This window comes from Cardiocondyla obscurior, linkage group LG19, assembly GCF_019399895.1.
Source record: "Cardiocondyla obscurior isolate alpha-2009 linkage group LG19, Cobs3.1, whole genome shotgun sequence".
NCBI lineage: Eukaryota > Metazoa > Arthropoda > Insecta > Hymenoptera > Formicidae > Cardiocondyla > Cardiocondyla obscurior.
The window spans coordinates 609,650-635,538 of NC_091882.1; the positions used below are offsets into that span (position 1 = coordinate 609,650).

At 46.3% G+C, this 25,889-nt stretch overlaps 2 protein-coding genes and 1 long non-coding RNA gene across 3 annotated transcripts; 2 read left to right on the forward strand and 1 right to left on the reverse strand.

Moving 5' to 3' along the window:
- Window positions 1-3: 3 nt before the first annotated feature.
- Miga (mitoguardin) lies at window positions 4-25,170 on the forward strand. Its single transcript, XM_070669814.1, has 9 exons — window positions 4-192; window positions 384-534; window positions 660-803; window positions 22,757-22,944; window positions 23,387-23,527; window positions 23,605-23,717; window positions 23,788-23,956; window positions 24,036-24,269; window positions 24,339-25,170. The coding sequence occupies exons 1-9, from the start codon at window positions 94-96 to the stop codon at window positions 24,654-24,656; spliced, it is 1,557 nt and encodes a 518-aa protein (XP_070525915.1). The 5' UTR covers window positions 4-93; the 3' UTR covers window positions 24,657-25,170.
- On the reverse strand, window positions 1,637-19,641 carry LOC139110189 (beta-pore-forming protein unzipped). Its single transcript, XM_070669815.1, has 5 exons — window positions 19,383-19,641; window positions 6,287-6,497; window positions 5,582-5,955; window positions 4,877-5,211; window positions 1,637-3,924 (listed from the first exon to the last, which is right to left on the reverse strand). The coding sequence occupies exons 2-5, from the start codon at window positions 6,495-6,497 to the stop codon at window positions 3,363-3,365; spliced, it is 1,482 nt and encodes a 493-aa protein (XP_070525916.1). The 5' UTR covers window positions 19,383-19,641; the 3' UTR covers window positions 1,637-3,362.
- On the forward strand, window positions 20,566-21,609 carry LOC139110215 (uncharacterized). Its single transcript, XR_011546958.1, has 3 exons — window positions 20,566-21,025; window positions 21,180-21,422; window positions 21,502-21,609. It is a non-coding gene; the product is annotated as an uncharacterized lncRNA (long non-coding RNA).
- Window positions 25,171-25,889: the final 719 nt, after the last annotated feature.

Below are 25,889 nucleotides of genomic sequence, written 5' to 3' on the forward strand. Positions count from 1 at the left end.
CTGAGATTGCGTTCGGCAGATGGCAGCTTTCGAGCAAAAAGCACGATTCGATAGCACGCGTAAATTTGGTTAGTATTGTTTATAACAAAGTGAATGACAATGTCTCTCTTCAACGTACGGCAATTCTTCGGCACGTTATATCAGCGTTATATATTCCCGTTACCGGTGATACACTTATCTCGCACGCAAAAGGTAAGAACGAAATCGGCGACCCTTTGAGGTTAAAATAAATACTTTCGCTATTTGAAATAATCATTACATAATAATGTAGAAATATTACAAGGCCATGTAGCAAGTGCATGGAAATTTTGATGATATAATTGTAATCAATTTCATGCGAGTGAAGTATATTAATTGCAAGTGTTTAATCTTTTCTTTTACAGATTTTTATCATCTGCTTCACCGGTGGTTCGATATTATTAGGAGGACTAGCACAATTTTTAAAGAGACGACGGAGACATCCTATTCCACCGTCCAGGAGGCATTACAGAGACTACAAAACAAGATTAGGGAATGTTAAAAATGCCAATTTCGGTAATATCACTGTCTCACATTGTTTTGTCATTATTTTATTAATCTGTAAAGTTTAACACGGCTTATAACACGAATTATGTGATAAAACAAAATAACATACCTTTGTGTTATTGTTGAATGTCCAGATGTGTTGTCCCAAGCATCCTGGGCCAGAAGGAGTGAAGCCAGTACTAGGAGTCACATTAGTGACCACGCATCACTTATCTCATCCGTGCCGGGTGGTCCAGACAATGCTGAAAAACTTACTCCACAGCAATATGGCGTTCTCGGTAAGTCTTTTCTTTTTCTTAAAATATATTATTTATGCGAATACATGTATTTAAAGAAACATAACTAATATGAATAATTCCGGTATTTATACTTTCAATTATTTAACGAAAGTTTAAGATAGAGAATATACTCTAATAAAATAAAAATTTCAGTAGATTGTCATCTTTGAACATTCTCGTTAAATAATTTCAATTATTTTTTTTCTTTTAATAAAAATGCTAAAATTCTCGCGTTTTTTACTCGATCTCTACACTTGCTGTGGGTAACCGAAATATTTTATATGTACATAGTATTTATTTATATTTACATGATAATGTACAATACAGCAGCATTATTCACAAATAATACATTCGTGTCGAGTACAGATAATTTTAGAACGGTTCTTGGCTTCATTGAGGTCGATAACTAGTTTGTTTAGGATTTATTTACGTCTTCTTACTGACGCATAGGGTAGAAATTATCAAGAAATTAATCGTACTCATAATTTCCCAGACTGTATAAACATATAGCTTTTTTTTTCTCCGTAGTTTTATACTAGATTCGTGCCGCCACTCGTTGCGCCGAGTTTTTTCAATTTATTCGGAATATCGAAGAAATATCATAGGTACCACGAGGTTTATTTGCGTTTTGTTTTCTATATCGTCACTCTTTCTTTCGCTTCCTCGCAAGTCTTTCGATTTCGCAGCGATTTATTGCTTTCTTTCGCAATCAATGAATTGCTCAACCTGATGCTTTCTTTTTATTTCTTTCTTTTCGTGTCTATATAACGTTTTTATTACATATCACAACAGGCATAATTAGGCGTTGATAAACGTCTTTAAAGACACGTCCGTTTTAGTCGAAAAAAAAAAAATAAACGGTTTTCGGATTAATCCTACGATTTTCATCATCAGTTAATAGTAATAAAATATAATAATTGTACTTATGTGTGACGCTACTATCGATAGAGAAAATATCTATAAATCATGTTATATAAATAAGCTTACTACATAACGTTACAGCTATCAAGATCAGAGAAATACATATTATATACATATATGTGGATTGTTGTTCTTCGGTAAAAACGCTGATAACGTAACCGCGTATGAAAAATGACCGTCCTCGTCGCCTGAGTCATCTTTCAAGTGAAGAAAGAATTCTTTCCACGAAACGTGTCAAACTCAATAATTATACACTTCGCACGCGTACCAAAATATTCTATCCTTTTCTTTATTAGTGGATTAGACAGATATTTATATTATATATACCAATAGTTCCCTCTGCATCGTTATAATATTTTTTAACAGTATTCTAAGAAACCTGCAAGTCTTATCACTTTACACACTGGCGACAGATAGGTACAAATTGTTTATTGAATTCTAAAAAAACGAAAAAAACTAAAAAAAAAACCTCAGAGATTATGTAAATTCACTGCCCAATGCGTCGTGAGTATTGTTGCTTAATATTATCGCGCTATATAATTACACGTTAAAAGATTTACTTGCACGTTTCACTGTAATAAGCTTTAGTACTGAATCAAATAGGTATCGTGAAAAAAAAAATCGTGTACCCATCCATCCCTATATTTTATAAGGTTTTCTCTCTTATTTGCTATCCTTATAAATTTTACAATCTTCTAAAATTATACGGCATTCTCAAAAATATATCGTAGCTGAATCAACTCGCATATCTTGCTCTTTCTTTTTTTTTCTCCATTGCTTAAAACTTCTATTCTCTTCCCAACTCGACGTATACGCTATTTGACGTATTTGCGTTCAAGACGTTATTCAAAGCATTTACAAGTTCTCTTTCTCTTCAATCGCTCGAAAAAAAAAAATTAAAAAAATTAAAAAAAAAAGAAGGTACCGTCGTTCTTTGAAGCGATTGATCTCCCTAAAGGATCTAAAGTTATACTTTGCGAAGGCAATAAGACAATACGTTATAGTTGGAAAGTCAATTCACAGCGGGATTAGAAAAAGACGGAATGTTACGCGGTTGGCTCTTCAACAGTATAACAGGTGAACGTTTCGCGGCCAGGTTAATCCACAGCCACGCATCGGTCGCTGCGATCTTGCCCTTGTACTTAATTCATCGTCGTGAGACTAGCTCTATTATTCAATCGCGAAGATACTTTTTCCTCATTCTCTCCTCTGCTACCCTAAGACGTGTGTATGTATATGTGTGCGCGTGTACGTGTACGTGTATGTATATAATAATATAGATATATTATATATTAAATATCGAGTTTCTTTTCAAAGGCAAGCATATATCAGCACCGCGATCGATTGGTGCGCATATTTACGTGTGTGTTCGAATAAAGAGGTCATTCGAGCGATAATCGCTACGTATGAAATTACAGTAATTTTCTTTCCGAAAGATACACGTATATCTTTTGTTCGTATTTTTTTTTTCTTTTCTGTTATAATTTTTTTTTTCCTTTTTTAATAATTTTTTTTTTTCTTTTGTTTTTGCTTACTGTCGTCTACTGGGTTATATCATTATATTACTATTGCGGGAAATAGGAATTAACGTTTAGAGACGGCGGCGGCGACGACGACAAGGAACGTGCGATTGGATCTTCACGTGATTCTACGGAGAATTAGGAATAGCGAGATGATAAGCGTCAGTGAGGTCGACGCGACTGATATGGCACTGCCGCCATACGTCAGTCCTTTATCCTTGAGTGACAACGGGCCGCCGTCGTCGCTCTGCATGCCGGTTGATACGTCCGTCTTTTTCGGCGGTAGGATCAGATTTTCGTCGTTGTCCGCTGCGTCCGATGCATCATCCGGTCGGTGTCTGTACGTCGCCCGGCTCGTCTCCTGCGGTTGCTTAGTCGTCGTCGTCGCTAAGGTCGTCGTCGTCATCAACGTCGTCGTGGTCGGTGGCTCGGTGGTCGTGACGGGTGGTGGCACGGTGGTCGGCACTAGACTGAAATTACCCAGGAAATAAACGGGCCCGAATTCCGGTGTGATGTCGAACAGCGTTTCCTCTTGCCGGGTGCCGCTGATTACACGTGATGTTGTTGCGCCATCCTCGTAATGAGAGATCAACGTTGCGGTATACGGTACCTCCATGTCCGTGTAGTTCGCTTTCAGAGTCACGTTCATGCCTGTGCCAGGCTCGAGACAGACTTGCACGCTGCAACAAATAGGCGAGGAAATATATTGAGCTCGTCGGGACTCGATCTAGAAATTAAACTCTATAATATAAATCACGCGTCATTTCGCGCGTCATTTCGCGCTTAGGAAGGAATTTAATTGACGATTAAACCTCGTCATTCTGAAAGAGATAAGCGTGTATAATTTGTGTGAAGATGGGCCTCGAGTTATTGAAAATCGAAGATGTTAATTCGGTACCGTACTGCCTTGCAACTGGAACGCGAGTCCGATGCGCAATCGTAATTGTGTTGCGTTGAAGCATCACTTAAATTGAATCGCAACGGAGTATTCTGGGACACGCCGAGCGGGAAGGGTGGTACCAAGTCGCCGTACAAAGTACACTCTAGGCTCATCTCCGCCGCGCGTGAGCTTCAATGATGCACAGGAAGCGATGAAGTGCCTCGAGGGGCTAACCAGAGAGAACGAGCAGGGGGGAAGAGAGGGGGGAATAGATACGGGATACATCGCGGAATAAGCCTAAGTTCTAATTATACTTAATTATAGAGATACGAGGTGAGATTATGAGCTAAATCGCTGCGAACCGTACGCCCGTTCGACTCGTGACTCACCGAATGCCGCACATCGTCAATTCGCACCGTAAACTCTTACGATTATCTCCTTTGATTTGTTAATTTGCTGTAAAAGCGATGATAAATGTTCTACGTTTCATTACAATGTCCGGTATCGTCGTACAAACAACATTAGCACAGGGAGATAGATAGAATTAATCTAAACTGGCGATTCCGTAGCGCCACGTCAAAGGCAGATTTTAAATGTCAGCTTATCGCGCGTACTCCGCGTATTCCTCGCAATCCTTTCGAATATAAATAAGACATTTTATCCTCCGGATACTCATAAAGAAAAGCTCTAAATTTGCATACCCGCCGCTCAGCTTCGTCGGCCGCGTGACAGCGGTTTAAAACGATACTCACTTGTAAACGTCGGTGCGATTTTCCTCGTGGCGCGTACCCCACGTTATGTTCTGCAAGGATGTGCCGTTGATAAGCGTGATCGTGGTGCTCAGGCCGTTCAGGATTGCGTGTCTGCGACCCCAGTAGACCGAATATTTGTACTTGTATACAAAAGCCTCCGCGAGATTCGCCGTCTCCTGCCTGCTGTTAACGAACGTCACCTCGTTGAGGACGCGAGATGCGCGCTTAATATCGCGCTTCTTAGGCCAGTTGAGTTTAACGGCGCTCAGCTCGTAACGGATCGGCTCGGTTTCCACCAACAGTTCACCGTACTTCGCAGATTCCTCCTTGCCATTCTGTAGAAAAAGAACACGGAGTGTAACGCGCTATTTCGCCGGCGACTCGATTATCTCAAACGAATCGTACTATCTTCAAAGCGATGCACATCCGTCGCTAGGTCGGTAACTTTCTAAAAATTTTTAGATCTCAGGCTCGACGAGTCGAATTTAATAACGCGATATTTATCAATTTCCGCTGCGCTGGTAACTCACGGTGAACGAAGAGGTTCGTTCGTTCGCACTTCCGAAAAGTCACTTGTTAGAATTTTGCTTTCAGACGCCGGCATTTGAGCTTTTGCCAAGGGGAAATCAAGCGGAAAAGATGCCAATGCACTTTTGCCTTTCCTTTTCAACTCGATAGACTAGAGCCTGTTGTTTCAGTACTCACTTCGTTTGCGTAGACGATGGTACCGAAGCTCTCGACCGAGTTGAGCGTGCCGATGTAATGCGTGTACCGTGGATTTTTCTTTTCTTTGGGAATCTCGTGTCGGGCGACTAGCATTTTGTCGACGTACACCGCGCCCACGTGAGGCTGCGTGTACCTGTTCCATTGGACCCACGAAATCCGCGCCGCTCCGTCGACGTTCTCCAGCAGTTCATATTTCTCGTACGAATGCACGATACCGTGTATCGTCACCGTGCAGGTCCTTTCTTTTTCCTTCTGCGTGCCAGCCACCCATACGCCGCTGTGCATCGCGCGACACACGTAAAGCGCCGGTCTCCTCGTCTCCAGCTTCTCCGCCTGATTAGCGTAATTGTCATCTGCAACAAGTTCGGGCAAAAATTATACACCGCACCGAATAATCGGAAATTCTCAGGCTTGAACGTTTTTTTTTTTCGTTTAGAGAAATGTAGGTCTTAGACTCTGACGCAACGCCGCGAGAATACAATCGCCACCAATTTGCGTCTACCCAGCGCCTTGATTTCTAAATAAAGTGCAAACAGGCGCGACAAACTCTGACGTAATGTCGCGATTATTAAGTGGTACCAGCCGGATCAAAGGAGCGAACGAACACGAGCAAACAATTAGCGTAACTGTGCGCGAACTGCTCTTAGCACTCGTCTGAATTGTAACAATCTAACGGCGTCGTACCTTCCTCTGATACGTTCTCAACACCACCGATGACTATTTCCTTGGACTCGCTCGGGTTGTAGTGCGCCACCGGTAGCCACTTAAGCGTGGTCGAGGTGAGTGGCTGGTGGCCATACTTAGACAATATGTGCACGCTGTTGTCCGCGGTGGTCACTGACAACAGGAACACGCAGCCGAGCACTCCCAGGGCGAGGTAGTTCTGCCGAAGCATCTGCAAAGATACAAAATACGTATGAGATAAACGATGACGGATATCTGGCGGTAACAGTCTAATCTTAGGCAACCCCGATTCTGTTCCGCAGCAATCGATTCGCATTATCAACAATTCTACCGCTTTTAACAATTTCAAGACGACTTCTTTTGTAGAATTGCCTTTGCCGCCGCCTCGTTGCAGAGAGCTCGTGAAGGGCTCGGCGCCGTTTTCACTCCCCTTTTTAGCTTCCCTATCTTTTAGCCGGAGGTCGACGGCGCGGTCGAGCTATGCAAAAAATGCGCGCGATTTTCCGGCGATTAACACGCAACGAGGGGGCACGCTTCCCTCCTATGCAATCGCGTCACGATCGGTAGAAAAAAAAAAGAAAAAAAGTATAGAAAAAACTGGACGAAAGACACGAAGCGTGCACATAGCTTCGCACTAGGTGAGAGAAGCTAGCCGACCCTCTGGGCTTTTGTGATTACGTTTCCGCTTACTGTGCCGAGCGTATCTTCAACGCAGCAGGCCCCCTTCCTTCTCCCTAGGTATAACTGGACCTCGACTCGGCTTTGCTCTTGCCTCGGTGTTTTCGCTTCGGTTGGTCCGCCAGCGAGCGAATAGGTAAACCCCGCGGGCTCTAACATCCGCGATAGATAGAGAGGCAAAGAGAGCCTGCGATTCTGCAATCTCGGTAAATCAATAAAGTATGTCGCGGAAATATAATCATTTCGAAAGACGACGAGCGGAGACGAGTCGAAAGTATTAGAGAGCTCCGAGTAAATTTAACGTTACGGTCAACACTTCCGTCGGGATTACGCGTTTAACAGCGAAGTATTGCGATTGCGATCGTATTAATCGGTTAATCGAGCCGCGAACGGCGACAACGGAAGTCGAAGGCAGCGGTGAATGAGCCATCGACCGGCGCGTGTTTACAAAGCCAATGACAAGTTGCATAATTGCTCGTTCAGCCTGTAATCGATATAACGGCCGTGCAAGTGGTAATTCCAGCCTCTTGTAATTCAGAACCTCTCGTCATCGCGTAACGTTTGCTGATGACGGTCCCGAAGGAGACCGATTTAACTCGGGGGAGAGCCGGCCGGTTTCTCGCGCACCGAGCATATCGGCTTCAAGTAACCGTAACGGGTACCGTGGCGTATCCGTTTACACGATAATACACTCGTTTCACACCGCCCAACTTCCGCTCCTCGAAAAACCATTTGAAAGGGAGACGAAATCCGTTCGGTCTTTCGGCAAATCCGTAGAATCCCGAAAGGGAGGACCGGATTTTCGAGATAAACAACGCTAAATTACGAGTGGCATCTTCCGATCCCTCCCTTGCTTTTTTTTCGAAAGTAAAAAACCGGTTTGTTCTCGCGATTAAATTCTAAATTTGGAGAAAGCCAAGTCGGATACTTCAACCGGGCTGGGCTCTTCGCGGATCAATAGCGGACGTGGGACTACGCGATTGATAGACTATACATGCACGACACGTTATACATATCAAGTAATATCGGACTTGGAGAAGTTCGCGATGGGAACGCGACCTGCCGCAACGCTGTCCGCGATGCCGTAGCAATGCGCGTGATCGTAATGGATAGAGGATTTAATAGCGATTTACCGGGAATGAAGTAAGGCCGAAAACGCAAAAGTGGTGATAATTGATACGCCAGCCCGATTCCAACGGCGGCGTCGAGTGCCAGGAAACGTTAACGATGTAGGAAGTGGCTTGTACTAGGGTCAATCTCGTTTTATCGTCCTCGAGAGAAACAGTTACGCTTGAAATTATTTAAATCGTTGAATAATGTAGTTGGCTAATCGTGGATTTAACTCGTGTCTCTCTTCTATCGGTCGCCCTTCATTTTCCACGCTTCGCACCGTCGTGCCACGGTGCAAGTTCGAACGGAAAGACATTTACGGGGCCAGGTTTTATTAATCTATTCGATTGCGATCTACTGTGGCCTAAAGTTAGTTCAACTATTAATTGTTAACTCCGAAAGGATCTAAGAATTAACGAGATTTATTTAGTCCGGCGAAACGTAACGCGTTCCGTCGAGTAAATAAATCTTTAGGTCGCGTAAGCGATTGTAAGGCTGAATAAAAAAAGTCACTTTAGGTCAAGTCGCTAAAATATTACGGAGCCTGACCCGAAGTCGTGCCGAGTCGTTTATCAAATTTTTACGTCCTAGCGGCCTGAATATGTAAGGTCGAATTTAGGCCGCGGCCTAAACGCATAGTGAAGATTAGGTTTACGAGTATCATCTCGCGAACAATTTTGCACAGCGGCCAATCGAGGGTTCGCCACTGACAAAACGTTTCCGTTTTACGGTTCACGATTCCGCGGAAGCCCGTCATTGTCGGTGCATTATTGTCGCAACGGCACCGCTCCAATTGTCAGAAAGATACGCCGCGGCTGATAACCCTTTCAGCTCGACCCGCACAATTGGCGGAGTCTGCATTCGCTTTTTTTTTTTTCCGGTCTCATTGTTTTTTTAATTTTTTAATTTTTTTTTTCTTCTTCTTTTTCTTTTAAATATACATATGTATATATATTTTTTTCTCCTCGAGGCTCCTCACGTCGAAGAGTCGGCGCAAAAGTCTGTACTCGGCGCGGTAATACGAAAAAAAAGATCCTTCCAAACGTTCGCGTTCAGTGAAGAATCAATTCCGAGCGTGGTTCGTGACCCGAATGAGATTTTCACGCATAAAAGATCCGTATGCGTTCCGTTCCGTCGACGAGTTTAAAAAAGGGACGCGTCACGAATGCCGAGGACACCGGTTGGGCGAGTTAACGGAGGCGGTCGACTGCTCGATTCCGCTTGAAAAAAAAAAAAAAAAAAACCGGCAAATACCGAACGGTGCCGTGCAGCAATTTACAGCGGAACGAAATCCGCGTCCGGTTCGACCGCGAGACGCTCGCCGTCGGTTATCTTGTCGCGCGCGCCTGTCCGGATCTCCTCAATGAACACGTGAGAGCGCAAAGAAACGAGATTAATTTTCCCTTTCTGCGGTCACGTTCTCGTCAAGCTGGCGAAGTTGACACCGGTTTTTCACGTCGCTAATCCGCAAGTACAGCTTCGCTCTACGTTACGCGCGTGGCGTACAAGCGGTTCCATTAACACCGCCAGAGTCACGGATTCTCCCCGCGTATATTCCTTCGCTTTCTCCTCGTATTTCTTCCGCCGATCCTCTTGGATTGAAACACAAATTTCGCGACGAGTCCCCGCCGCGATCTCGCCGTTTAATCGCGACATTGACTTTGCGTGCACGCCCGGATCTCGAGTTCTCATCTCCGCGCGACGATGAGCGCGCGCGAGAGATTTATAGCCGTTTAAAAGTCGGTCCAGCGCCCGAGGAAGTTGAGCCGGCCGCTTCTCGGGTGGCTTGTTGTCAGCTTGTCGGCGAATTAGCCGCCGGTGTGACTTCTAACCGGTTTAAAACGGCCCCGTGGAATCGCAAACACGTGTCGGGACCTGGGATTCCCTCGCGTTTCCGACGTTCTCGCCGGGCGAGATTCATTAGGATAAGTCCGGGCTCGTGAATTTTAGTGAGTCGTCAGGAAGGCCGCGAGAAACGAAAGGTCAAGCGCGTGTTTCGTTTGCGCCAGCGGGTGTAACGCGATTCCCTCGCGAGAAACAGAGATATATGCGCGCGTGTAATTTTATATTCGTCACTTTCAAAGCATCTCGCGAAGGCTTTTGCAACGCAACGACCGGAAACGTAACGACCTCGCAACAACAGCAGGACTGATACAAATCGTCGCTGTCTGTTCTGGCACTCTCGGGGTATCAATAAAAAAAAAGAAAGAAAAAAAAACGCCAAGTTAACGAACAACTTTTGCGTAAACCATACGAAACGGAACAAATTTAATTAGACAGTAATTGGCAGTTTAATGAATTGTCAATTAAACCAGTAATGTATATGCAGGTATCGCGACATTGCACTCGAGTATCGATACAGCGGATACGCATTAATATTCATTGACAGTACAATTAGATCTTTCCTCGCGCTGATCAGAACACCGCTTTGCTCTTGGTTAAATCGAACGGCGCACGTCGATCAGAATCAATTAGAATCGTAGATTTTCCAACGGGTGCAAAGGCGACATTTTTCCGGTGAACGCGAACGCGCGCCGACGTCTTTCCCGCGACGAGACCTCGCGGAATGCCGGAATTCCAGAAATCGCCTTCCGACGAGGGTTACGCAATTGCAAATTGCTCGTCCCGGGTGGGCGCGGTTCATGGTTTAAACATCGACTTTTTAACTGGTCTATTTTCTCAGGCCGCGTCGTATATCTCGCGTGTCGTAACGCGATCGAATTGAAGGTCAGAGCTCGGCTACGTACGCAACGCATGCCGATGATGCGAGAATCTCCGGGACGAGACGCGGAGATATTATTTACATTGCGTTACGAGCTCGTTCTTTTTTTTTTTTCTCTCTCTCTTTACCGGCGATAAAAATCATCGCGTGGGGCGCGCGTAACACTTCGCGCACTTGACGCTCGTTCTGCAACCTTGCCAGTACGTATGAATGACGTAATTAAAGATCGAACTCGGATACCGTACTGTTAATCGTCTCGCGGCGAACGTACGCGTTAAAAATGAAGCCCCTCGTAACAATCCGGTTTGCGGATTTTCTTCTTTCTCGTTGCCAAACGAGACGGTCGTGAGGCACAGATTTGCAGCCTCCGCGGCCTCGGATCGGTAAAGTAAACGGGAGAGAAGTACATTATACATTGGAGTCGGTAGCAGTGCGCGAATTGAGAGGGTCGATCTCACGTTCCCCGTGATCGGCGCGTCGGGGATTCTGATCCCGCGGCCGTTATCGTGATTACATAGAGGGAGAGAAGCCGATTGCGGTCGACGAAATTGATATTCAGCTCCCGATAACGGCCGGAATCTCCGCGCGGCGCGCGCGAAAGACTGCGACCGGTATATACGCGTATCTTTTTATCGCGGCGTTAAAGTTATCGAGACGGTAAAAAGAGCCAAAGATGCAGTTCGCCGCGCGTCAAAGATGGGCGTCCTTCGTGTGCAACGGGACCGTTTATTTCATTACGTTTCATGCGTTACACCAACACGTTTGATGCGCCGATGACCCACTGGCCCTAAACCACACGGGGGCGACTTTTAGTCAGCATGACCCTGACGAACGTTTACGCGCTCTTAATTGGGACCAATATGTCGCTGGCCACGCAACATCATTTCGGTTCTTGACGAACAACCGAAATTCTGCTCTTATCCCGAGTATACGCATATATCGCCAGGATTCTGATTTATTTAATTTAATTTCAATTTAATTTTATTTTCAATCTTGAAGAAGAATTTATATTTAGAAATAAATACTAAAAAAAAGGAAAACCCAGTTAAATTCCTGAACGCAATCTACCAGATTAATCGTCCGAGATAACGCTGGCCCATTCACCGCGTTGATTTTTCCAGTCGTTACCCGCGGAAAGGTCTCTGATTTTGATCGCGGACGGTCCGCGAACACGCGACGGTGAAAAAAATATAGCGAGCAAGATCGAAGAGAAGTCGCAAGAACGTTACTTTTCGGTAATTAATCTCGCGAGCTGACGGCCAGCGACGGGGCTGGGGGAGGGTTGATTCTCGTCGTGCCCGCCGACGCGCGGAAGAAGAGTTTTCCGGAATGAATTCCACGTAGCTTGGATCGATCGGTTACACGTAATGCGGTTGACCGTTGGTGGAAGCCGGGGAAAGGGCGGCGACGGCGACCCCGATTTTCCATCGATCATTCGCGAAACCAGGAATAGAGGTAACTCCGGCGGCATAACAACAACCGTCCCGAACGGTGTTAAATTTGTTGCCAGGCTTTTTGCGATCCGGTCGACGAACGGTCGAAATAAATCCGCCAACTTGGCGGGCGGATGCCCGCTTTAATATTTATCATCGGGGGAGGGGGAGGGAAGGAAGGAAGAAACGGTACAGGTATCAGATTACCCCGGTTGCGAAATTAGATAATTGACTTTCACAGGTAATCACGGCGGTACGCTAATAAGCCGCGGTGCAATTTAAGAGAAAGTGCAGCGTTTGCGCGCACAGTATTTGAAATGCAGTCGACGGTCACTTCCTTCCTGTCGAATCGTTGCAACTTATTATAACGTATACATATATGTATTTCTCGGAGGCAGGTTTTTTTTTTTTATGCACGCAGGGTTTTCGTTTATTAAAAAGTTTCATAAAATTGATTGTGGAAAAATGTAGAAAACCGCGGTAATGTGGCGCAACAACGTCCTCGGATGCTTCCGACCGCGGGGGATCACGCGCGGCCTAAACTGCGGGACACGTTCGTTGAAGGGAGAAAAGGGGGGACGGCGTGCAGATAGGGCATGCCCTTGCCACACGGAATACAGAATGAGGGGAATATCGATTTTCGCCACGTCGCACGCTATCAGCGGACAGCGTTACCATGATAACACCCCCGCAGTCGCGCTGCAGCTGGGCCTGATGCAGTCGGCCGCGTCTCTCGCAGCTCTGCGATTCCGCCGTTTCTCCTCCCGGCACGTGCGGGACGAGAAGCGAAGGGCGAGAAGGGAATCCCCGCACGCGTCTCGGCGACCGCGACACAAAGAAACGAATTCTTTACGAAGACAAGACGCCGCAAAGCAAGACGCATTGTCGCCCTTAGCACGAATCTTCTCCTCTTTCGCGAGTATCGCTCTCGTGGCCACGCACAATGGAACAAAAGCCCGGTTCTTCTCCATTCGCGTCGGGTGACTCGGCCTCAAGTGCGGCGTAATGAAAAGTACGCCACGAAAAGGAGGATGGGAACGCGGAAGGTGGCGATGCGCCGTGAAAATCCCTCTCGGATGTTGCGCCAACATTGTTGCGTCACCGACTTCGTTCTAGACCCTTGAACATCTACTTTCACCGGCGAGCGAATATTAACGGGACCGCGCAGCTCGAATTTGACACGCGAAGGCAACGCCCGGGCTCTTTTATCACGAACACATCTCTCCTAAAACGCTTCTCTTGTCTCCGACGACGTGGGAAAATGCATTTTGCTTAGAATTAAATTATTTGAGTTGAGAGTTCACTCTTTTTCTTACATCGTATACCTTTTTATTTCAAGTCGACTCGGGGGGTAAAATTATATATCGAGGAAAGCTTGGGACGTCAAAGGTATCCGGCTTCTTGAAGCAAACGAGTTCTCACTCGTGCACTTTTCTCGCGTCGTTGAAACAGAAATATTTCGAGTGGTCAAGCGAAATACAAGCCTTACCCCTCCCCCCTTTCCCACCCCTGTTGGTTTCTGTTACCACCAAGGAAAAAAAAAAGAAGAGAAAAAAACATCGACTCTTATCGTCTTGCGTCACCGTGCTCTGCGGGTATTTACCTTCTCTTACTGGTCAGCCGGATTTCTGTTGACCGTGCACTTCAAATCACGGCGAGAATAAGTCGGCGGTGAAAAATCGACCGCGAGGAACTCCACGTGTTTACGGAACCGTGCCTTTCAACGTGCGCGAACAAAAACCCCGTGAAACGAAAACGTAAAACGCCGGCGACTTAATTGGTCGCGAGGCCCCCGCTCTGCGGTCTCCTCTCTCTTTCTCCGAGATCGGATCTCGGTATTATAATTAGCGATGCACGTCGCTTCCTTCATCCTCCTCTCTCCCTCCCGACGGTCCGATCGTTACAAATTAAAACGCCTGATGAGTTTTCTCGCCGGTTTCCACGCTCGAAGGCCGTCGCGCGCCAGGCCGAACGGTAAATCGATAACGTTTCGCATTGACCTCGAGGAGCCGGCAATATCTCCCGTGTATTCCATCCGTATTGTAGAGCAATGGCCCGGAGAATCTTCAGGAGCCAAAGTCGATTACTTCCGAATCGCGGGACGGCACAGATCGGGGACGATGCCGTCTTGCCGTGACTCCCTCGTCTTCCCGGCGCAGCGGGTCGCGAAGGGCCGAAGGGCTGATTAACAAAGCCGGTATCGGTAAATGCGTCAGGTGCGCTGACGCGCAAAAGGCAATCGCGTCAAACGAGGCTAGCCCGCCTCCGCAAGATCGGCGCGAGACGAGAGGCGGAAAATGTAACTCCCCCGCCTTCCGCGTGCGCAATCTGTCACTGTCAAGGGCACCTATGCGACCAGAGACCGTCTCTACATCGCCATTGTTAAAGTCATTTCCGTCGCTCGATTGCCCCCGGCGACGTCGCGCCGCATCGAAAACTTAACTGTGATTCTCCCGTTCGAGCCATTCTTTCTCTCTCTCTCTCTCTCTCTCTTTTTCTCTCAACGATCGTCACGGTATTAAGCTGATTGTTTCATTGTTGCGAAACATCCTTCTCCCTTTATAATCGAGCTGCTCTTCCTATATCTGTTCGAGGAAGAAGATAAGGTTTATCTGCAGCGCGTCTTGGGAAATCAAATGGCCGTGTAACCAAACACAGCCGGCTCCGTGTTTTATCGCTTGAATAAACATTCGCATTCCGTTCGACGGAAACCGATTGACCGATCCCGAAAATGCACTTCTCCGGCAGAGTTTCTCGAGAAGATTTAATTAACCAGCTTCTGGAGCGCGATGAATCGTCAACGGAGCCGATCCGCGCCGCGCTTGAAAAGGACGATTCGCGTCTCTTCTTCGTCGCGAAGAAGCTTCCCTTCTAGTAGCCGATAAAGTTGGCCTCTCGCAGCTTGCGCAATTTGACCTCCGTCGTTCTACTTAGCAAAGTTCTCGGCAGGCAGGAGGAAAAGGTGACTCGCCGCGGTATACGATTTGATGTTTACGTTCCTTCGTCCGAACGAGGTTCCCGATGCGGTATTACTACCTTAGGACAGTGTCACGCGAGAAATACAGACTCTACACGCTACTTAGACACGCATATAAATATATACGAAAGGTACGATCGGTGAATAAGCAGAAGAGGTGAGAGGACTCGCGGGATAACTCGGCAACGCAATAACGAAGTAATCCATTAGCGGGTCGCAGGGAGGAGCGAGTCACTAAAAATAATAGCGGTTTAAATTAAACGCGGCCGATTGATTTTCGTCCCGTACCGTGCCGCGATGTCAAACGTGACGTTTATTTTTATCGGATGTAACTCGGGCGTCGTGCGCAAATACCTCCGGCGAACGCTTACACGCTATCCCGTCGTGTTTGGCATTGAATGCGCCGCTAAACGATGAGAATACACGAGCCGTCGGTACCAAGGATGCTGGGAATATTAATATCCACCTAGACGCGAGCATCTAGATTACCCAGACGGGGACGGGTCCGGCGGAGTAAAAAGAAAAAATATCCTGGCGGTGTCCTTCGTACCTGGCCGACTCGCGAAAGGAAAAGGGAGGATAACAGTCCGGCACGAGACGAAAGAGAGACGAGGTGAGAAGGCCCGACGGGAATAGCGGCAGGAACATCGTGCGACGATGCGAGGCTAGATTATGAAAATCAGAACGAACGGTCGTCGGTGTAGGTTAAAGGCTCGTTGCGCCGCGGCCGGGGCGTGTAACGATGTCACTTTTATTAGCCTCATCAGGGGCACCGAGAGAGAGAAGCATCCTCCGACCGGGGGCGGACACCACCACTTCGCCATTACCTAATGTTCAACGTGATCGCGCATCTCGTTACCGTTGACAATTTGCATCTATCGACGCGTCGTTTGACGAGAAAGCTTTTCGCGCACGCCTCGCGAGACGAGACACGAACCTGCGGAGTGGTCCCTCAAGGAAAAACCCTCTTCCGGTTGATGTATTTTCAGCGCGAGAGAGACGAAGTGGAAGGAAAAAAAATAATAATAAAGAAAAAACGCGAGAAATCCCAACGGGAGAGAAGCGGCGTTAATTATCGATTGGTAGCGACTGTAATTTCACGGTGTTAATTATATCGGAGATTCGCAGGAAGCCGTCTGTAATAGTCGGATGACGTCGAAAGTTCCAAGGAAAAACCTGAGGATCTTGAAATGCATCGAAGTCACGAAGATCTTCCGTGAGAAAAAAAAAAAAAAAAAGAAGAAAAAAAGTCCTACCCTCACTCGGGATTACGTAACATCCTGGCCACGAATGCGGTCGCGGGGGATAATTATCGTATTATGATTGTGGGAATTTTAATATTCCCCCCCCTTCTACCTCCCTGCCCTCTCACTCTCGATGTGAAACGCGGGGCATTATCAATATTCATTTACGCTCGCAATTTAATAAAGCTATCCCGGGTATTTGATGTGCGAAGCCCACCATTAGTCGATTTCGCGGAACGAAAATCAAACGCTTAATCGGGGTCACTTGTGTTACCGGGAAAATTATATTTCGTACGCTCGTCAAGGTGGGCGTCGCATTACGCGGGCTTCCTGTACACGTTCAGCTGGAAAATCGGGTTACACCCAGCCTCGGCTACCTGCGATTAATTACACTGAAAGCATGCACGCGTAATTGCACCGTGTAACACATCCGTCATTCTAACGAGTGCGCTATCATGCCTTGCGATCGTAACGCGGCGCGGTTCGAAAAGAATGCGCTCGAGACAGCGATTCCTTGGGTGACGAGAGTTTCAGCAAAAATTAAACCCGAGCATTTTTAACCGGAATAAAAAAAAAAAAAAAAAAGACAGGAAAAATTTACGAATGTTAGCGGAGAAACGAGGCGCGTTTATATTATCGGCGGAAAAACTCAGTAACGTGACGTAACAGTCTCGCAGTTAAAATCTCAGTAATACCTACACAAGAACGTCAATCACGAGCCGCCGCCGGAGAAACGAAATTACATACGAGTTTTTCTACAAGGGAGACGTGGAAAGATCAATCTGGTCTACGCGGGCATATCAAAGTGCAAGATCCTGTGGCGCGATTTTTACCATTCTTTCGGTCAAGGATCGACAACGGCGCTCTTTCTTTTTTCTTGTTTTGCTTTTTTTTTTCCCCCTTTTTCTTTTCTTCCACGGGAAAGAAACCATCGGAACGCGATACATCGCTGACGCGAGAACATCGTCGTTTATTTCACCTTGGAAAATTGTTACTCATCGTGTAATAACCGTTACACGCGGTACGAACTAGAGTACCGCGTGCGTCACTATTGTACAATATAAATTGGCTCTAATGCAATAATATTAGAAATTTCGTAATCGCCAATTGTTATCGCGGAAACTCGACGGTGTACATTAATCCCTGGTGTATCACGACCTGCGATCACGCAACGGGAAGCGTCCTTTCTTTCTCCCATGCAACACGGAGAACGGCCGGAAAAAAGGTGAAGCGGGAGGAGCGGGGAGGACCGGTTATCCTTGGATATCGTTCCCGAAAGAGATTGGAGCTGATTGATAAAATTGCGTGCCGGCGCGGTGGAGGAGTTGACAGGATTAATTAGCAAATTAATCTGCGATCGTCTACGTTCCGAACGAGATCATCCTTAGCGAGCTACCTGGACAAAAATAACGATTGAGCTAAAGGAAAACGAGACTATCGCGCTGAAGGAAAGTCACCGCCCGCGCGGGGCCGTCTTTTCCGCGGACGAGAATCCTTGGCGAAGCCTCGGCGAGGATTTCGCCTGAAGGAGGCCTTGTCCCTTTCCCGAGACACCCTTGTAGGCGTTAGCTTGTGAATCATCCCGCGCACGAGTGGTGGACACTCGGCGAAGACAACCCGTTTCTTAATCGGCCGTGTGCGCGCTTACTCGAGCGTGCGTTATCCTCGTGAACCGTGAACGAGCGGCGTGAACGACGGGAAAGGAGGAGGAAGAGGCGGAGGAGAGAAAGAGAGCGACGAGGAAGTGCGCGTGTGCTAGGGGAATTTCCAAGTTCACCAGGCACCTCCATCGATCTGCCGGCTATCGGCGTTGTGGCGGCCGGCTATCAGCCGCCGTCGTCGTCGGCTGCACTTTACGTGCCGCGGCGGCGTTCACTTTTATTCGAGGGTAACACCGGCCGGGAAGCCACCACCGGCCCGAGCTTATCGACCCCTGAACTTGACCCCCATAGAGGCGAGGAGCCTAAATCCGCCGGCCGGGAGGAGGACGGCCGCGTGCGATCCTGCGCGAATTCAGGAAAAACGTCCGCCGCGTATCCGAGAAAGGAGGACGACGGGTGATAAAATCGCGAGCCCAAAAGCTTTTTATCCGACTTCCGTTTCCGCCGCGGAATCTTTCCACGTAGCGCACGCCTGCGCCCGATTTTCGTTTGTTGTGAATTGTTGCGCAATAAACAAGGTCTGCCCAGGTGTTGCCCGCGGCTGGTCGCATTGTTCGCGGATCTCTCTCGACGATGGATGCGTTTTTTTTATCCCCGCTCGCGAGGGGGGCCGAGGGGAGACAATGCGATCCCACCCATTTCTTTTTTTCCGGGGGACCCAGAGCGGCCGCAATCGATTCTATTGATCTATCCCGAGTGGTCTTTACTCGCGAAGGGTCGAAGGGTCGAAGAAACCACCGTCGCGGGATGCCGGGGGTAGTAGTGATTTCTCAAGGGTATCGCCTCTTGTGCGTCATCCCAAGAGTGCACCAACCTGAAGTCACCGATGCGTAACGTCTTCCGAAGCTGCCAAACATCGATTTTTCTAAATCCTCGCCTTTCATTTTATCCGAAAACGCTGCCGCGAGACAATTTTTTTCGAAAAAAAAAAAAATTACGATACCAGCAAATAAAAAAACAAAATAAAAAAAAAAAAATTAGCAGAGCAGGTTCAGGTGGAAAAAAAAGTTGTCGAATGCTGTAAGAGATTGGGCTAATTTCCGACGACTGACTGTGCAATACCGAATTCTGTTGTATCTTTAAATGGCGCTGATCGAAATTGCGTTGCAGAAAGACGTATGCATGTGTCGAGAAGGACACGGTCGGGTAAAGGATTATCCTTCGCCCGCGACGCGACGAGGAAGACGGGGACGAACCCTCCGCCACGATCGCGACTCTTCAGAGAAGCGGAAGGTCCTTCGCGAAAATTTAAGAGATTGTTCGATACTCACCGTGGCTTAGCGTTCGATGCGTGCCTCGGTACTCTAATCCAAATAACGTGCGTGAACAAAGTCGCCAGGACACTGAAGGATCTCTATTTTATTTCGTCACGGGTCTCACGACGGCGATCATCGCACGGGACGATCCCCGGGTACTCTTGCGGGCGAGTCTTCCGCGTGTCAACGGCCGTCTACGTGCGGAAATGTCGTTGCGAGCACGCTGCGCGATCGGCGGCGAGCAAGTGACGCGAACGTAGCCGTGTAACTGACGCCAGCGCGCGAAACCGCCGTACGCTTCCCTCCGTTCCGTGGCCTCCGTCCTAACTTCTCGCCTCGTCCGTCCTTGTCGCGCAGCCGTCTCTCGCGCGTGGCCTCCTTCTCGCGTTCTTATTGGTTCTCGGTCTCGTTCTATCTCTCTCTGTTCCGTATGGTCGCGCGCGCATTGACGATTCGCGCGGAAACTCGGAGAGCCTGTCATTATATCATCGCAGGTCTGAAAGAAATTTTCAAAAAGGATAATCGATCCGGTGGCGACTTTGCCACGGGGGAAAAAAAAAAAAGAAATAAAATCAAGCGCGTATTATGTCGCGAAAACGGTGGAAGCCCGGTATTTTACGACTGTAATGAAGACAGCCGTAACGATCTCGTTTACGTATATATTTCGTGTTTGCCGTCCGTTCGACGCAGCACATCTGCATAATTCACCGAGTTAATCCACCGAGCGATACAATCTCGATGCGAGGCAAAAGTTAGGGCGCCGTTCGTTCGGCTCGCGGGGACGCGCGACCCATAATGTTTAATTCCGACGATTGTCCCCCCGGGACTTCATAGAGCTACCCCTACGCAATGTTGACCTGCGGTTTAACGTTAGCGCTTTTTTTTTCCTCGCTTTCGCTTTTCGTTCCACAAACTCGACCGAGAGTATTTCCAGTAATCTGTATTTTTCGTGCTTAAACTTACGTTCGAGTCCAAGTGTTGCAAGGCGATGAAATCCGCGCCGAGATGCCACGGCACGTCCATTTAAATCTGTCTTAATTTGCTGATTAATTTGATATATTATTTATCTATCTACTACGTTCTAAATAGATAAAGACACACACGTTTAGTTGCGTGATAGATAAATTTGACAGAAAGTTGGAACAATTAACCCTAAATAAAATGAATCGTTTAATACGGAGCGAGACACGCAAGCTTTGAAACTATGGGACGCGCGCACGTCGTATCGACCACTCGCCATTGGATGACGCATCCTCCAATGGCCGGACGGGCCGGCGATTACGTCACTTCGGGGTATTATTGACGCCGGACGTATGCAACGGCGTCGCACTGCCGCGTTTCACCGGGGAACATCCCCCCCCCGTACGTCTTACGATCCCCTCGGGGTCGTCCGGGGGTTGCGTAACGACCGGACACCGGCGCGAAATCGCGCTGCTGGGTTTTAACCCTTTCCCGGAGAGGGTGCCGGCTTCCCGACGTCGATTATTTTCGGGGCGAGTTTTTCTCCGTGGAAAGAATGGTTAGGTCCACCCGCGATTCCGCAACGCGTACTCGTCGCTTCGAAAGTAGATTATCTTTTGAGTTACGGCCCGCCTGGCCTGGAATGAAGATGAATCCCACGGGGATGCTGGGCGAAAGAATGTTATTGCAGATGTAGGGTAAGAATTTGATCACCAACTTCTCATATATTGATATAAGATTAGATATATATATAAAGAGAATATGAAAGAGTACGTTACTCCACGCGTTTTTTTTTTACCGCTTAATTTTTCATAGTTAATTATGTATAACGAGAGAATATATAATTTGCAGAGTCAAAGAAAGACGTAATACTAATTTTGGTCGAAAGTAAATTAAGCTCCTTGGAGGATACTTGCCTAGCGAGAGCTGTGGAAGCGGAATGTAAAAGGGTTGGGACCTTACAAAGCAACGCAAACTCACTGAAATATTAATAATACTTGTAAAAGTGTTTTTCTCGAACGTGCGGCCGCACTCCTGCCGTTCTAACCGGTTTTAATTATTCATTTCGAAATAAATGAACCCGCGGACGATCGGGTAAGATTACTGGAGCAAAATGACGCAATCCGAAATACGCATTGCTGTATTTTAGTCTTCTTCGTTTCCTGAATTTCAGGAATGCGATCTTCATCATCGGGCATGCCCCGGTGACTGTGCCACGCAAACAAACCCGAAGCACGCTTCGCACGTCGTGCATTCCCTCGCAGCCGCGGCAGGAACAGCAGGTGCACACTCCTCCACACGTCGCAATTCAAGTCAAGGACGAAAATTAGCGTACTTCGCGCGTGGACGGTGACTTCTGCTGAGCGATCGACGCTTCATCTATTTTAGAAAAAATTGGACCGTCGGTTAAAAATCCGACGCGCTCCTCGACGCGAGCTTCGCGACGCGGATTCATCCAAAATGAAGTGGCTTAAGCTCGGGGTCGACGTCCGTTTAACGTAATTGGCAGTAATTTATTCGTATAAACATTTCCCCGTGCGTTAATCGGTAATCGATTCAGGCGACGAGATCCAAATTACCGATCCGTAAGGCAATTGTCGCGCGGGATCGTCGCGATATCGATCTCGCTCGTACGCATCGTTCCAGTTTCGTCGGGTGGCGTTGTATATAATTGTCGGTGACGGTAAACGGGCACAGATTGAAAATAATGATGGGCCAGGCTTCGGGACATGAGCCGGCGGGGACGCTGGGACCCCTGAATTAACGCGGCGTGTTGGACTTCCGTTGCGGCAAATTGGTGAACGCTCCCCGGCGACTTACGAGAGATTGAATAAAAGGAACGTGGCGTCATCGACTTGGAATTCGGATCTCCAAGATCCTCGGGTGTAGCAGTAGACGTTCTACCCCTCATGTTCTCTCTTTTTCGCGCTTCTTGTCGTTAGCCGTTCGCGGGGTAGATCAACATTAATTTCGCACTCGTTGATTTGTAAAAAAAAAAAAAAGCACGATTGCCTGCGCGCGAAACGAAGAGAAAAAGGTATATCTGTTCGGCCGACTGGACTCGGCTGAGCTTGAACTTCTGCGGTAGAGAATCAGTGTATTAAAATAATATATTTTAATGTAATATCTTAGCGTAACGACTTGACGAGTACTGTGAAATAATGCATCGCGTTCGTTTATCGCGAGACTAGATTTAATGAGTGGACTCTTATGCTTGTCGTGTAACAATAACACTATTAATTCTTGTCGTTGTACGTTAACTGTTCTTTCCCGAGGCTCTAACTGAACGTTATTCGCTTACATCTCCCCTCAAGTTCTCGATGACGTTATTGCGTATGAAAAGAGAGTGCCGCGTACGCTTTTTTTTTTTTTCTGATATAATTGAAATTCTGCCCTCTGAGATAAATAAGACTCGTTTTCGTTGACAGGACTCGAGGCGCTGGAAAAGGCTCTTTATTGCTGGGAGGATGCACTTACCGCGTTCAGCTCGACCTTCGGCAACGACACCCTGGCACTGCCGTCGAAGGCCGACGCGGAGTTCACCCACGATGTGCAAGAGCTACTCGACATGGTCTACCAGATTCAGAGCTACGCGGAGCTGCTCTTCCTCGATCAAGTACGGCACTTCTGCATAACTATGGTTAGATGATTCAGGGCAAATTAATTCGCTGATTCGGCTGAGACCTCGAGATCCGGGTTCTCCATACGAAACCTTTGAACGAGCGGACGATCACCCGATGCCATTCCATTCCGTTGCATTCATCAATTGCCCTTCTACCGGTCCGGTAAAAAAATGCGGGAATTAATCCAATTTAAATGACGGCTGCCCCGAGATAATTAGCGCAACGAGTCATTTGACCTGACGCCAGCCGCCAGCCGCCGGGAATTGTTGCGGAACGTTAATGGCACGAATAGGAAGTGCACGACTTTCTCCGCGAGTAATCTGAGTTTTCGAATCGATCGGACGCTCGTCACAACCGGGATCCCTTAGCTTTTCTGACGCGCTCAGCCTTCTTCTTTCCATCTGATTATCTACGTTGCATTATCTTTTTTCGCAGCGCTCCGTTTTATTCCGCAATGACAGCGAGGAGAGCCTCGACAAACCTTCGAACATCGGAAGCCGAATAGCTGGCTTGAAGGATAGAAAAGGAAACGATGCCGCGTCATCACCCGAATCTTTCGAATCTGCACGGGACGGAGTGAGTTATATTCGCGAGAAAAATAAATATAATTTTTTAAGAAGAAAAACAGGTTGTAATAATTAAAATTGTTTCAGGTTGCAGATTTACGTGAATTTGAAGAATTTTCAGAATTGTTCCCACACTTTGAAAGACAAAAGCTTTATCATGCCGCACTTAAGCAATACGAAGATAAAGGGATTCCTTGCAGGTAAATTAAATTCGGTCTGACGAATATGGAATTTTGTATGCGAATACTGCACATGAAATATATGTTACAGGAGATTGCACACCGAGCTTGTCAAGTGTGGATCGGACGTGGAATATTTAGCGAAGGTGTATTGTTTACGTCAAGCCTATACGAAATTATTTACACTGCCTTCAGCAGCAGCATATATAAGGGACGTAGGTCGTCAAGTCATTAGCGATTTAATTATGTACGCGGATAGGGTAAGAATATTTTAATAAATAGTCATAATAAGAGTGTTAAATTTAACACTTAAAATATTGAAGGAAAAAACTGTTGCAGGATCCTAAAGATTACTTGACATACTACGAGCGCATGTTAGAGTTTCTGAAAGAGCCACGCAATCATAGTATCATGGAAGAGGAATTGAGTGCCCGAGGTGTCAAGTGCATCAACTTCTACGACGTGCTCATTGATTTCATAATTTTAGATGCATTTGAGGATGTGGAAAAGCCACCGCCGCCCGTCAGAGCCATAGTGCAGAACAGATGGGTGTCAGCTAGTTTTAGAGAAACTGTACGTTGAAATATTCACTTTTTATCATGCTATTTTTGATATTTATCTAATCATTTATTGTTTTTAAAGGCGATAGGAACGGCGCTTTGGTCCCTTCTCGCGGGCAAAAAAAAGATGCTGAAATATGAGCAAGGCTTCTTAGCGCACTTTTATTCTATCTCTGAACAAATATCGCCGATGTTTATCTGGGGATTTTTGGGTTCCGAAGAAAGCCTACGTTCCACGTGTCATTACTTTAGAGAGCAAGTGATTGAGTTTCTTATAGACATATTTAATTTTTTTAAGGTACGATACACCACTGTCGACGATCTTGCCTCCGATATTCTCAGGGAAATGAAAGTAAGAGTCGATAATATAAATCAAAGACTATCATTAGAAGGATGCTAGCCAAATGAAATGTGCTTAGATAATCCTGTTAATGCAATGTGATGAACAAGCATGATATTGCAAATTGCATATATCACGTTCAGCGTCTATGTTGCGAAAGAGAATGTTAATATCAATATTAATGAAATTGAGCCATATTTAATAAGTAGAGTAATCGGTGCATTATCGCACGTTTGCATTTTTGTTACCACACCCATCAATAGTTACCTCAGTAAGTAATTTTGTAAAATTATCTTGCTAAGTAATATTACAAAAAGTCATTGCGCACCCTTCTATTATTATTAATTAAGTATCTCGCCCGTGCATCAGTTTCACATTTAAACATATCGCAATTATGTCAACCTTGAACAAACATTAACAGTTTTTAACGCCTGATTTTTTTACAAGCAAAGGAAATAAACGTCCAACATAGATCTTATATAAATATTCATAGGCTGGACCTACAAAGCTTGGAAAATTAATTAATGGCGCGTATATGCAATTAAACACAATATTGTTTTTTTTTTTTTTTTTTGACATAACGAAAAGACTTTGTTGTCAATCATGTGGTGCAAATTTTGTATACATTCTATAAATTATATTGCAAAACGTTGCGACTATGGCGTACAATTTTATTTATTAATTATTAACGCGTAATACTGTCTCATAATTTTACTATATGTATAAACGTTTGCTTTATAATAATTTATAAAGCTTCATACATATACACGTATTATAAAATACCTCAACGATATCTTTCTACTTTATTAAACCTGTAGAGAACTGAAATAGTTCATAACAGTGGTTTTTACATGAGACACTCAGTTTTTATTAAAACTATAATATTGGTATATGATGTATATTTATACATGGATAATAAACCCTAAACTTCAGTTCTTTAAAGGTTAAAGTATCAAGTATTTTAGTGAAGTCGATATTACATTCATGTGATAAAACATAGAAGCATTTAAATGAAATCAATGCAATATAATATCGTTCCGTACAAATACAACATTAATGTACATCAAAGAACAGATATGGCGTTTTCTGCGGCGATAGCGGCTAGCGTATGTAACCCTAGGCGACAGAGGCAAGGAATGAGATAACGGGGGGAAAATCAGTCTTCGGCAATCCGGCCGGCGCGGTATATACATGCGGCACATGTGAAACTCGACGCTCATGACGCTAAAGTCGCGTTCGCTAGCTGCCGTCGCTGCAGCAAACGCTATATCTACCTTTCAGTGTACATTTAAT

Coding starts and splice junctions, on each gene's coding strand:
- Miga (XM_070669814.1), top strand. CDS start 94: ATGACAATGTCTCTCTTCAACGTACGGCAATTCTTCGGCACGTTATAT. Junction 193..383: donor ACTTATCTCGCACGCAAAAG/GTAAGAACGAAA, acceptor TTTCTTTTACAG/ATTTTTATCATCTGCTTCAC. Junction 535..659: donor TGTTAAAAATGCCAATTTCG/GTAATATCACTG, acceptor TTGAATGTCCAG/ATGTGTTGTCCCAAGCATCC.
- LOC139110189 (XM_070669815.1), bottom strand. CDS start 6,497: ATGCTTCGGCAGAACTACCTCGCCCTGGGAGTGCTCGGCTGCGTGTTC. Junction 5,956..6,286: donor TGAGAACGTATCAGAGGAAG/GTACGACGCCGT, acceptor AACTTGTTGCAG/ATGACAATTACGCTAATCAG. Junction 5,212..5,581: donor CCATCGTCTACGCAAACGAA/GTGAGTACTGAA, acceptor CTTTTTCTACAG/AATGGCAAGGAGGAATCTGC.